Source organism: Semicossyphus pulcher, unplaced genomic scaffold (assembly GCF_022749685.1).
Source record: "Semicossyphus pulcher isolate SPU_LCO1_2020_fin unplaced genomic scaffold, fSemPul1.0.p SCAF_9, whole genome shotgun sequence".
Taxonomy (NCBI): Eukaryota; Metazoa; Chordata; class Actinopteri; order Labriformes; family Labridae; genus Semicossyphus; species Semicossyphus pulcher.
Window position 1 is genome coordinate 15302421 of NW_027211770.1, and position 12287 is coordinate 15314707.

At 44.9% G+C, this 12287-nt stretch overlaps 2 protein-coding genes across 3 annotated transcripts in view; both read right to left on the bottom strand.

Moving 5' to 3' along the window:
* Positions 1–315: 315 nt before the first annotated feature.
* LOC138583730 (endothelin-2) lies at positions 316–2388 on the bottom strand. Its single transcript, XM_069655693.1, has 5 exons — positions 2331–2388; positions 1539–1695; positions 1192–1305; positions 491–556; positions 316–400 (listed from the first exon to the last, which is right to left on the bottom strand). Exons 1-5 carry the CDS (start codon positions 2386–2388, stop codon positions 316–318), a joined length of 480 nt encoding a protein of 159 aa, XP_069511794.1.
* A 4553-nt stretch (positions 2389–6941) lies between these two features.
* The window catches only part of LOC138583813 (transcription factor HIVEP3), a 42817-nt gene continuing 37471 nt past the window's right edge, over positions 6942–12287 (bottom strand). For both annotated transcript variants that reach the window (XM_069655816.1, XM_069655817.1), the window contains exons 6-9: positions 10167–10342; positions 9942–10043; positions 8601–9250; positions 6942–8466 (exon numbers count right to left, since the gene is read on the bottom strand). In XM_069655816.1, the coding sequence (XP_069511917.1) occupies positions 7819–8466; positions 8601–9250; positions 9942–10043; positions 10167–10342 (1576 nt within the window). In that variant the 3' untranslated portion in view covers positions 6942–7818. The remainder of the gene's footprint in view (positions 8467–8600; positions 9251–9941; positions 10044–10166; positions 10343–12287) is intronic.

Genomic DNA, 12287 nt, shown 5'->3' on the forward strand with positions numbered 1-12287 from the left:
CGTGTATGTACAGTATGCATGTCCCTTTTCCTCTGTTAGATCCGTCTATGTCAGTGCAGGCCTGTTCTGTCTGTACAGTCACACAGCTGCTCCCACTCATTAGCATTAACCTGTCCTGCCAGTGGCTCCTCTCAGTGCTGACCCTCCACATCTGTTTGCAGATCTCGCCAGCCTTCCTCTTTGTTTGGCTCGTCGGCCTCCCCGAGTCGGATCTCTCAGCGTCCCTTTGTTTCCCCTCTCACATGAAGGGGGGGGTTTGTTCAGGTGCTCTCTGCTCTCCTCTTCTCACTGTCGCCGCCTCGACAGCCACGTCATTTAGCGAGCGTTTTCCCTCTGAGATTTGGAGGATTTGTCTGAATCAGGTGGATCCAGAGCTCGATTGGACCTTATAGCCGAAGCCCTGAGTGAGAGGAATCAACCATTGATTAAAAATATGATTAAAATGTAGGCAGATTTGTGAGAGCGCTTTTTTTTGTCATTCAAAACTCACCTTAAGATGCTGAGTATGTTGAGTTGGCGTCTCTTTACAGATATCTGAGGGGAGTCGACTCCAGGGCTGCAGGCAGGAAAACAGCAAAGTCATTTTGAATCAGCAGCAGCTTTAAAAAACCTCCTGTAGTCACGCTGCTTGTTTTATAGATATTGCTTTAGTTAAAGAACACCCACCTAAATAAAAAGCATATAGCACTTTTTCCATTCTTCTCGCTCACTAACCCGAAAAACTCTTATCTTTACAAGCTTTTATGCTGCGAGTCACTGTAAACACGTGGCCTTGTTGACCCCACCTGACGCCTGCAGCTGCCTCCGCCGTTTCTAGGTGGTGACATTATTTGTTTGGCACGTCTAGGAAACATACATTACACAGCTTTTAATTGCTTCTCGTCTCCCACGCGTTTCACTCCTCCGTGCTCAGAGCCAATCAGACACCAGCTTTGTGCACCAGCCTGGGATTACTCTACTCCCTCAGGCCTCAGCTGCTTTTGTTTTGATGATCACACCCTCAGATAGGCGGGCGTTATTGAGCACAGTCAGGTTAACAATAGCTCTGCAGCGTAATGAGGTGTTCCCTCTCACTGCACCACTCCTTCTCTCCCACAAAGGGCGATAATACCTGCCTACTAATTTACCAGGCTGTGATGGAAACAAACGCTCACGTGAGGCCTTGAAGCCGCACAGGGCCTATAGTCTCACCTGTGGTTGCAGAAGTTGGTGCAGTTTTGATCATTGGGGTTTGCACAGGTGCAGCGAGACGTGGACCTCCTGCGCCGGGACAGAGCGTTACCTAGACCGTAAGCTGTTGTCTTACTGCAGAGAGAAGTAGACACTCGGTTACACGCCATAGATATAAACAGTCTGCAGACTTTGCTCTCTACTAATGTAATCATACAACGATAATGCGATCATAAAATGATAATGTCTCTCTCCTGCAGAAGCTGGGTGGAAAGTTTGCAGACCTTTCTGTTTGATTCAGCCTGACAAAGTGTAAAAACCAAAGTCAGGTATGAAAGCAGCATGTGTATGATTTTGTTTAAACTCACCTGGGTGTATTGATCCAGATGATGTCCAGGTGGCAGAAGTAGTGGCACTCTGAGTCCATCTGGTTGCTGCAGGCGCAGCGCTTCGTCCGCACTCTCTGTGTCGGGACGTTGTCACTGGTCTCCACGTCCAGCTGCTTCTTCACAGGAAGACCAAAACCTGGTCAGACACAGGGAGACGCTCAGCGACAGGGAACCTACTCCACTTTGTTTTTCACTCCTGGATATGTTACATCACGAGTCTATTATGTTTAGAATTTGCAAGTGAGAACATGAAAGAGCTCATGTGTTATTCCTCACAGGCTCCTCATCACTCTTACAGTGAGCAAACAGACTTATTTACAGGATGGGGATGTTGGAATTCCTTCACTTTTGTCAAGTCAAAAAATTCACTTTTATTGGTTTCAATTTAAAAACCTTCCACGAAATAAGGACACAATTCTACTCGATGCATTGCAGAAATAAACTCTGAGCTTCTGTTTGATTAATTGGGTCCTTTTACGTGTTCTGTGCTTGTCAAAACATGTATGTGCACCGACATACAGTGAGGGCCATTGCTCCTTTGTGACTGACATTAAAGCCACTGTACAAACAGTAGCATATGTGAGCCACGCTCTGCACTGCTCACAACAACACAAAGGAAAAGCTTTAGAAGGTCCCTCTTTGATCCTAACTGAGTCTGTGTAGGGATGATACATTTAAATATAATGTCATGAACATCCAAATTAAACAAGAATATAAAGTTGTTTGTTTTTTGGATTATATCTCTAAAATTGATGAAGGAAGTCGACTCACCGTCCTGCACAGAAACCCAAAACGTGACGAGAAGAAGAATGCTGGTGTCAGGAGACATAGTTCCACAGCTGATGGGTGAAACTCTGATTATAATCCGTACAGTCACAGCTGTGTTTCCAATGAGCTGCTGCTGTTTGTGTGCAGGTGTCTGAGCTCTTCAGTCTCTTATACCTCTCCTCTCCCTCACATGATGTCATGAGATAAGCTCCGCCCCCACAGCCTCTATCCCTGGAGCCACTGTGTGTGACCCCAGGGTGTTCAAACCTGCGACACATTCCTGGAATGTCTGATGCTTTGTAGCTGCTCAGTGACACCGCTGAGTGACTTTCATGTCTGCAGTTTGTCTTTGAAAGAGGAATTGTGTCTTTCCTAAAGATATACATGAGCTCTGAGGGCGAGGAAGAGGGAGATGGAGGGAGATACGGGGTCGACAAAAAGGGTCACAACTGTGGATGTGAGAGCTGGTAGATGGAGGCTGTGGTCTCTATTAAAACAACATCAAAAACGTAAAATAGAATAAAATAATAAAGCTATTTCTAAGAGGCTGTGGCCTTCAAATATACACTGCAACGGCATCATAAATGGAGCGACGCTTGCGAGCATGCAAGGCAACTCGAGCTGCACTGATTTCACACTTGCGTCATTCTTTACAATCTGACGATCACTTCCTCCCCATCCGGCGGTCTATTTAAGCTGCTGATTTCTGGCCTCTCCCTCTGCTCTGTCATTGCCACCGCTGCCCTGCACCAGCACTGCGCTCATTCAGCCCCACCATATTTAAGATATTCTCATCACTCCTCAAATTTCTGCATGTAAATAAATGTGCGAGGAGTGATGAGGTCGGAGACAAGGCGCCAAACACAAGCTTTGTTCTGCTGCTGTTGTTTTGAGAAAGACAGATGGATGTCTTAACCTTTCAACCCAAACAATGTGACAATATGAAAGTGGTTGCATGTAGTGATGAAGCTCAGACCACTACATCACTCTCACAGCTCTCATTTCAGCGTACACAGGAAGCTGTATTTGGCAAAACATCTCTAAAAAGCCAGTGTCACGACTTGCCACACTATCAAACAGCAGACAGACATGGTCAGATATGAGCTGTTGAACATAGAGGAGAAGTTAGCACCATAAAGGGCAGACATTTCCCTCTGGAGTTGGAGGAGACCAAAAACAGAGCTAAAAGGGGGAAAATGTTGGACTTTGCCACTCATATTTGACTGAACTGAACCCTCCATGGTGGCTTTCAGCGGCCCACACACACAGATAATCTGCAGCCGTGCAGCAGTGCTCCTGCAGTCATGTCCCACCAACATGGTGCCCTGTATGCAGGTCAGCTGTGCCACAGTCCTTCACCCGTGTTCAAACTGTAAACGCACACTCAGATCAGGGAAATGGACCTATGAATAAGGAAATTCTGAGAAGGTCAGCCTGCCTCTCCTTTTCCAACTCTGCGCTGAGATGATTTTTGTAATATAACCTGAGCCTGAAGCAGGCAGGGCATCCAGGAAGAGAAACAGATCAAAGATATGCGTGTTTCCTTATTATACAAGTAACACTTCTGACAAAGTAATCTGAATGGACAAGAGGAGTGAGCCTTCCATGAGTGCTGATGTAGAGTACAACAGCACTGGGACTTTTAACACTGTGTATCACTCAACCTAAGGTATCTTAATACAGCTGATTAATTTAACATAGTTCACTTTACAGCAAAAGGTCGTTATTGATCAAGCTTGTCCCTCAAAGTCACACAGGCCTCCCAAGCAGCTGTCATCAGACTCTTATTCCACTGCTAACAGGATAAAGGGAAACACACCGATCAATATATATAATACAAAGACGGTCTGCTGTAACACACAAAGTTAAGTGCAGTCAGGTGGTGGAAATGGTTTTGTTGGCTGAGCCGAATTAATAATTAACAAAAAAAAAAATCATTTATTTCTTATTACTTTTTTTTTTACCAGTCTGTGCAGCTTGTGGAGCTGTATGAAAGCAATATCTCAAGGTCGTCCTGTTATACTGAATATCAGCATGGCTATGATTACCTTTGGCATTGGGCCTCATGTCTATGGCTGATAATCAGCACAACCGATCTCCCTCTGATTTGGTTTTTTCTCTCAGAGGAAACGTTAGGTATCTAGTTAGGTAACTGGTTTTGTTGGCTGAGCCAAATTAATGATTAACAAAAAAAACCATTATAATCTATTTTTCTTACAACTTTTTACCAGTCTGTGCTGCTTGTGGAAATGTTGTATAAAAGCGATATCACACTCGAGGTGTGCAGTTGTTCAGAATATCAGCACAGCTTTAATTATCTTCGGTATTCAGCCTTATATCTAGGACTAAATGTTTTTTTGTCCCAGTGGAAAAGTTTGGTATTATTAAGTCTATGAGGATACTCTATAGGACCACATAATCTGCCAAACTTCCGGTGGGGAGGGGGCTATATTTTGCTCGACATAAAGATTTTTTGGAATGTGTGACGCAGGGATGAGATTGCCACACAGCATCTCGACGCAGATTTTTTCAACACATTCTTGCACCAGAGGTTATAAGTTCAGTCCCCTCAGGAGCACAGATGTGCCCCTCTCCACAGGCAGCATCACATCAGGCAGCCCCCTTTTTCGGAAGAGTACATAGCGTGTGAAATGCAAGTCGGAGAAAAAGCCTCGAGAGGAAGAGTCTGTTCTCATTCAGCCACGCCCAAATGTTTATGCCAGCTTCTGTCCTGGACGCAGGTGTTGATTTTTAATTAGCAACCTTGCCTCCTCTGTTCACTCCTTTGAGAATATAACCACCTCTCAGCCTTCAGCATGTACAGGGCTCTGAACGAGGAAGAATGATCAATCACTCACACTATTTTTAATATGGTGTCTAAAAATAAAAGCGCCTCCCTGTTGCCTGTTTTGTAACGTTTTCTGAGGAATGTCAAGTCACAGCAGCGAACATCTCCTGGCTTCGTGTCAACACACTCGCTGGCTGTCCTCGAGTCAGCTTTACGTAACCCGCGTCCCGCTGTGTTGTTTTAAAACTGTTGTTCAAAGTGCACCACACACAGTGCAGAGAAAGCACTCCTCGGATGGGAGGGATACATTTATGTGAAGATTGTTTTATATTAAATCAGCCTTTGGAAGTGATAAATGTTTGTGTCATAAAAATGGGAGTTGCAGAAATTGTAGTAGATGACCCACATAGCAAACAGAGACAGAATTTATAGACGTTAATTAGAATGAGTCAGAGTTGATAAGTTGAATTCTCTTGAAAGGTGTGTGCGACCCTTTTTGACCCCAAAGGAACTAAAACCAGGAACCAGAAACCAAATGACACCAGTGTTTCTGCAGTCCTGCTAAACACAGCAGTATTGATGTGAGGAATATTTTGAGTGATACCTGAGTGTTGGTTCAGTTCAGTAGGGACATCTAGTGGTACTACTAGAGACATACAGCTGCCTCAGAAAGGCTCAGTGGCTTTATAATTGTAGGTTTACAGTATATTTGCACATACTGACGGGCGAAATGAAAGTAAGAACCGACATAAATGAGTGAAGAAGCTTCCTTAGAGGGAACAGGGGGTCAGTGAATAGTTTAATGAGTGTGAATGAGATGCTGTAGAAACTACAGTCACTAAATCTTGTCCTAACTGAACATGGATGGGAGGTTTGAGGCTGGTGTGTTACGTTACATAAAGCTCTCGACAATCAGGAAATATAATCCGAGATCCTATTTCTTAAAGGTCGGAGACACATGAAAAAGGTTTTGAGCAACTAACTACAGAAGTACATCCATCCATTCCTCATCTATACCGCTTATCCTGTTCAGGGTCGCAGGAGGCTGGAGCCTATCCCGACTGTCATTGCCTGAGAGGCGGGGTTACACCCTGGACTGTTCGCCAGTCAATCACAGGGCTGACACATAAAGACAGACAACCTTTCACGCTCACATTCACAGCTACAGGCAATTCAGAGTCACCAATGTACCTAAGGAGCATTTGTTTAGACTGTGGGAGGAACCCATGCATGCACGGGGAGAACATGCAAACTCCACACAGAAAGGCCCACTACGTCCCAACTGAGATTCAAACTAGGAACCTTCTAGCTGTGAGGCGACAGCGCTAACCACTTCACCACCGTGCAGCCCCCTGTAATGTCTAATAAAGGCCACAAAAAAAAATCTCTGTCTCATAGTAAAAGCACCACAAAGAAACTTTAATGTTTTGTGACCGATTAGTAGAACCCTGATTAATGTTTAAGAAGAAGTCTTGATGTTTTCTTTGTGCGTGTTCCAACCTCGCTGATCTCATGTTGAAAACCAACCCAGTGTGGAGGAAAACAAGAGGAAGTCATTATAAGCGTGGAACAACTCGATTTCCTGATGAAAAAGAAATACGGAACAAACACTTTTAGAGAGAAATAAACTGTCGTGATGCCGTGGACATGAGCAGCCTGGTTCTGCTCGAGGTTTCTGGATGTTAAAAGGAAGTTTTAACCTAGACCTGCTGTTTTTGTAAGTGTCTTGAGATAACTGGTTACGATTTGGTGCTATACAAATTAGATTTGATTTGATTTACACATAGAAACATGGAAGAAAGGCACAACCTCAAAGGAGTCTGGTGCATTTTTTTATTTCTTCAATGACTAGAAATTCTGCTGTGTGTGAAATCTGCAGGGCACTTAATCCTCCGTTTTCAGCTGAACTCATCCCTCATCTTGTTGAACATTTCAAGTCACAGAAACATCATGAAAAAGACACAGAAAAAACCCCCATCATTTTTCCATTAAAAAAAAGTAAAAAAAAAAATGAAACAATGATCATTGTCATCAAATAAGAATAAATAAGGAGCGCTCTTCCCTGTACAGAGATAAACTCTAGTCTAAAGTCTTCTGTAATAAAAAATAGAACTTCAGTGCAATTCCTTTGACACGTTTCTGCTGCTCCTTCAGACTCTCGCCGCGCTGCTCTCTGTTACCCTGACTTTGAAGCGACGGCCTTTAGAACAGAAACAATCAAGTCACCAAATATTAACCCTCCTGAACAACAAAACAATATAGAAATTTCACAGCCTTCTCTTTATCTGTCTGTACTGTACATCTCCAAACACAAACCTGGACAGAAAAGGCACAAGTAACTACAATTTGAGTAATACTGGACGAACAGAAACTGGAATTATTTTTGATTAAAGATTTTGGTCATTTACAAATGTATTCATGTTCCTTTTACATGTATTTAAACAGACATTAAGATTACCGGTATCAATAGAGATACAGGAGGGATATATTTGTGTATATATATAATTTATATATATAGATAGACATTATTTTTACAAAGAAAAAAGTGCATTTTTATAACAAACCTGAATATTGCCAAAGAACAAACATTTAAGTTAACAATAGTATTGAAAACTGTATAAAAACAAAGCAATAAAAAAACAAGACTAGTGTAGCAACCAATAAAGCAAAATTGGATGCACGATGCATCAAGGTGTCGACACTTTAAGTGCTCCGGTCTGTTCTGTCTCCTTTAGCTCCTCCCTTTTCCGCCCCGCCACCAGACTGTGGCTCCTCCCCCTCTGGCTGCTGTCCAATGACACGCGAGGCTACGGAGGCTGCGAGACTTGTGGGTGCGGTTGAACGACTGTCTCTGATGCTGCGTTCGGGCGTCTCGGTAGCAGAGCTGCGGGTGTGGGCGGAGCTGTGTGAGCTGCCATATTGCTTTGAGTCTGTGATCTCCACCTCTTGTTTGGAACATGTGAGAGCTGTGCTGTAAACGCACCGCGCTGACTGGCTGGTTCCTGCTGCCTGGTGCTCTGACCAGGGGTCTCCAGGAGTCCTAAGCCCTTGAGTCCTGGGGGTCCCGCCCCAGTATGATTCAAACCTGGCAAATGAAGGCCCCTCCATGGGGGGAGATGTTGGTGAAGAAGGGGTGGTAGGGTGGGACCTCGGTCTGGCCTGTACTATTTGGATCCCTCCGATGGGGATCATCGGGTAGGGCACCCTGGCTTGTTGGGAGTGCATGGGAAGATGGCTGAAGGTGGTGTCTGCTGTTTGAAGGCCAGGATAACCCTCACAGGTGGAGAGGCGGAAAGCAGGTGGAAACAAGCTGGATTCGGGCAATGCTGGTCCCTCAGTACCACTTTTGTCCTGTAGGGGGAGCAAAGACCTCAAAGTTACATTTCAGGGACTTTCTCTAACATTTCACAGGAGAAAAGTGCAGATGAATTCAATTTCTGCCTTTTCCAAAATTAAATGACCAAAGACTCATAAAAAAGACTCACCTGTTTAACATAACCACCCTTTGTACCCGGGCTCTCCCATGGCATGCACCCAGGGGTCCTGTGCTGTACCCCGAGCGGCGAGGGGAGGCTCCTAGCTTGCGATAGCCGGTGGCAGCTGGGCGAAATGGGTCGCAGAGGAGAAAGCGGTTTGATTGGAGATGGTCCTCTCTCAGGGGAGGGTGAGAAATGTCGGCTAGGCGAGGACAAGTCGGTCCTGGGGGAGAGGCTGTGGATGGGTGAGGACAGCTCCAGACGGGGGGAGAGGCTGCGGCTGGGGGAGCAGCTCTCACTGCTGGGGGAGAAAGCTCTGGGCGACGCCTTCCAGCCCCGCCGGGAGAACAACGCTCGTCGTCTGCCTGGAGAGGCGGCTCGTCTGCCGGGCCAAACTCCCCTTGGAGACGGCTCCCGACTGGGGCTAAGACTGGCACCCAGGGGCTCGGCTTCAGGGGTGCCCTGCTGAGAGTGTCTACTGCAGCTGGAGAGTGGGTGGGTGTCGGACGAACAGGAGGAGGGTGGGTCTTCGTGGGAAGCGGACTCCTCTTCCTCATCGTCTTCATCATCGTTGTCGTCATCGTCCTCAGACTCCTCCACGTCGGAGAACTGGTGTTCCTCCTGTTCCTCTGAGCCGCACACACGCTCATCACTTCCGGCTGTTGGTGCAGACACAGAGAAACGTGCACATGCTTTAAATGAACACTTGAATTGAATTAACAGAGGTAATAAAAACATCCGCTCATAAAGAGACACAAACACATGAACAGAACGATTTTCATGAACGAGCACAAACGGTTAGGACAGCATGCTGTATGTTTCTGACACACCTCACCCACCCATCAAACCCGTGTTATAAATAGACCGAGGATGAAAGGACCGGGATTTTATTGAATAGCACCATGCCTCTATTCACAAACCATCTCCACAGCCTTGTGAATGGACGGTTTAAATGGTGCATCCTTGACTGTGATGAGTGAAGTCTGTCAGCAAGAATGAAGCGCATAAGGGAGGGGAAGCAGAGGAGGGTTAGGGAGTGAAGATGTAGCTGGCTTTGACTTAAAGGGCTTTAAAAGGGGGCAAACTTGAGTGTTGGATATCGTCAAACGCCAGCAACACATCCTTGACAACAAGGTGTACTCGCCAGACTGCTCTGTATTCTTCATTCATTTATCTTCTACTTTTTCATAAATCTTATGCAAGGCCACGGGGAGAAGAATAGAACATGGTGTTGCATAAGCTGTCAGAGCTGAGCAGCCACCATTCTTCACAGGAGGAAGTTCATCCAGCTGTGTACCAACATATCTCTGCAGCGGATGGGAAAGATGCCCCTCCATCCTTTCTCAGTACCTGTTTCCTCGCTCTCTGGCTCGTCCAGTGATGACTCAGATACCCCCATCGCCTGGCACTTTTTCCCATGAGCCTTCGACTTCATGTGTTTGGTAAGGTTCCCTGGAAAGAACAAGAAAAGCACATTAACAGTGTCCTCGACTAAGGATATTCAACACAAAAGGTACAATATGACCTCTGGGAATAAAGAAGATAGTTCCAATATTTATGTGACGCTCCCCTTACCTTTGGTTTTGAAGGCAAAGTTGCAGTGTTTGCAAACGTACGGACGGACATCGGTGTGTGTTCGGATGTGCTTCTTTAGCATGCTCGGCTTCTTACAGCGGATGCCACATTCTCCACATATGTACTTTCCCCTGCCGCGACCTCTCACATAAACGTACTCTTCGTTGGACTTATACCTGAGACAGAGAGAGAGAGGGAGACATTGAAGATCAATATTGAACTTTAGAATTAGTTTGAAGAAATGTCTTGCGGCTGAAAGCTTCACTACGTTCATCTACTGCTGCTAACTTGGCCTGTCAATCATTTCATGGAGGGCAGGCAGCACACAGTGGTTTAACGGCTTCAGAAATTTGGCTTAAAATATTTAAAGAGCATTTATGATATCAAAGTTGAAAGTCTTGCTAAGCCTCCACAGAAATCTTGATGAGAGTAAAGGTTCGTAACTCATTTCTCAGTTTGCTGTTTGAACCCTCTCTAACCTGACCTGTTGGGCGTGGCCAAGCACGTTTTGATTGACATCTGCCTGGCTCCTCAAACAGCAATGGCACATTTGACAGTCAGCATAGTGCAGTCCTTAACAGTATGTTTGAGTCATCTGAAGGAGGCAGCAGATAAACCTTTTGAAAATAGTTTCTATCAGTCACTGAATGGTGAGTTACAAAATGCTTTGCTATCTAAAACTTAATCCGAAAGGTAACTGGACTTGAAAGACAAGTTCTTGAAGACGTTTCACCTCACATCCGAAAGGCTTCTTCAGTTCTAAACTGACTGGTGGACGGAGCTACAAATATAAGCCTCTGTAGGTTGCCTATCCATATCATAGTGAGCAGTTAGCTTACATGCAACGTTAGCATGTAAGCTAGGCGCCCTTCTTAAAGGTATGAATGCAATACCAAATGCTTTGTAGTGTTTGCTAGGGCTGTATTAAAATGAAAACTAAAATGCCCCCACCCACGGTCAACACCAACCGCCAAAAATAGATCTTCAACATCCTGCACTTTGACAGAAAATAGACTACCGCTGCTGATAATAACCACTCGCTGACTATGCTAACGCACCACACTAGCTGTTGTGTAACTGTTCCTAGGAGTGTTTTCATGGAATTCATTGAGACAGTTTTGTAAAAAATATCCAAGCACAACCACGCCCAATTCAAACCCAATGACAACATTTTGAATTAGTATTGAAACCAGTTTTTCACACTTTTAGATGCTAACTGTTACGTGCATTAGACCCTTAATTACATAGTAAGAAGGCTATCGTGGATTTGGCCCTAAAGATTTGGCTTTTGCCCTGAAAACAGCTGCTGGAAACGAGGTTGATGACACTGATATTTGTGGTGCAAAAGAAAACAGTGTGAAAAATGGATGATAAATCTCTGCGTCTTCTCCACTACAAGTGCCCCTTTTACATAAAACAGTCATTTGATCAATTGGTCTTATAAAAGTATTGATCAGCACAGCTTTAATTATAGTGAGATGCTGTTTTATGTGCAGCATAAACACATCCACACATGTGCATCCAAAACACACACACTCAAGCACACACAAGGGAAACTGGGAAACAAGGCTGTCTTTATGGAGGCGGGTCAGGGAAGCCCCACCAAAACCCCAGCAGCACTGAGCTCCTCGGCTGTTCCCGCCACTACACCCTGGGCACAGAGAATACCGGCTATTCTGCTACGAGCGGGCGGCCCTGCCAACAACAGCAGCAGCTAAGGAGAGGGCAGGGAAGCCTGGCTGTGGCCCACAACCTAAAATAGGCACTATATATAAAAATCAAGCAACACATTTAGATCCAGTCTATAAAAACATTGTTTGCACACAATCTTGATGTTTACCAAAAGGCTATTTGTGGACACAGAGGACCGCAGACATTTTCTATCCGAATGAATTGTCCTCTATTGAAAACTGTCTGCTTTCGCTGCTAATGAAGAGATCTACGATCCAGTCTGAATTGTAAATATCTAATGTGTGCCGACGGTGTTTAATACAGGATGTGCACCCTATCTACAAAAACTGGCTATGAATGTTCCCTGTTTTCTAACAGAACCAGCAACAGCAAATCATAACAAATGGTTGCACAACTTTAAATAGTCTCAACAGTGGCGTTATGTTGTAT

What these genes read in the sequence shown, in the direction of transcription:
- LOC138583730 (XM_069655693.1), bottom strand. Translation starts at nt 2,388, where the DNA reads ATGTCTCCTGACACCAGCATTCTTCTTCTCGTCACGTTTTGGGTTTCT. An exon ending in ATCTGGATCAATACACCCAG is followed by an intron (nt 1,306 to 1,538) that starts GTGAGTTTAAAC and finishes TTCTCTCTGCAG; the next exon opens with TAAGACAACAGCTTACGGTC. An exon ending in ACCAACTTCTGCAACCACAG is followed by an intron (nt 557 to 1,191) that starts GTGAGACTATAG and finishes TCCTGCCTGCAG; the next exon opens with CCCTGGAGTCGACTCCCCTC.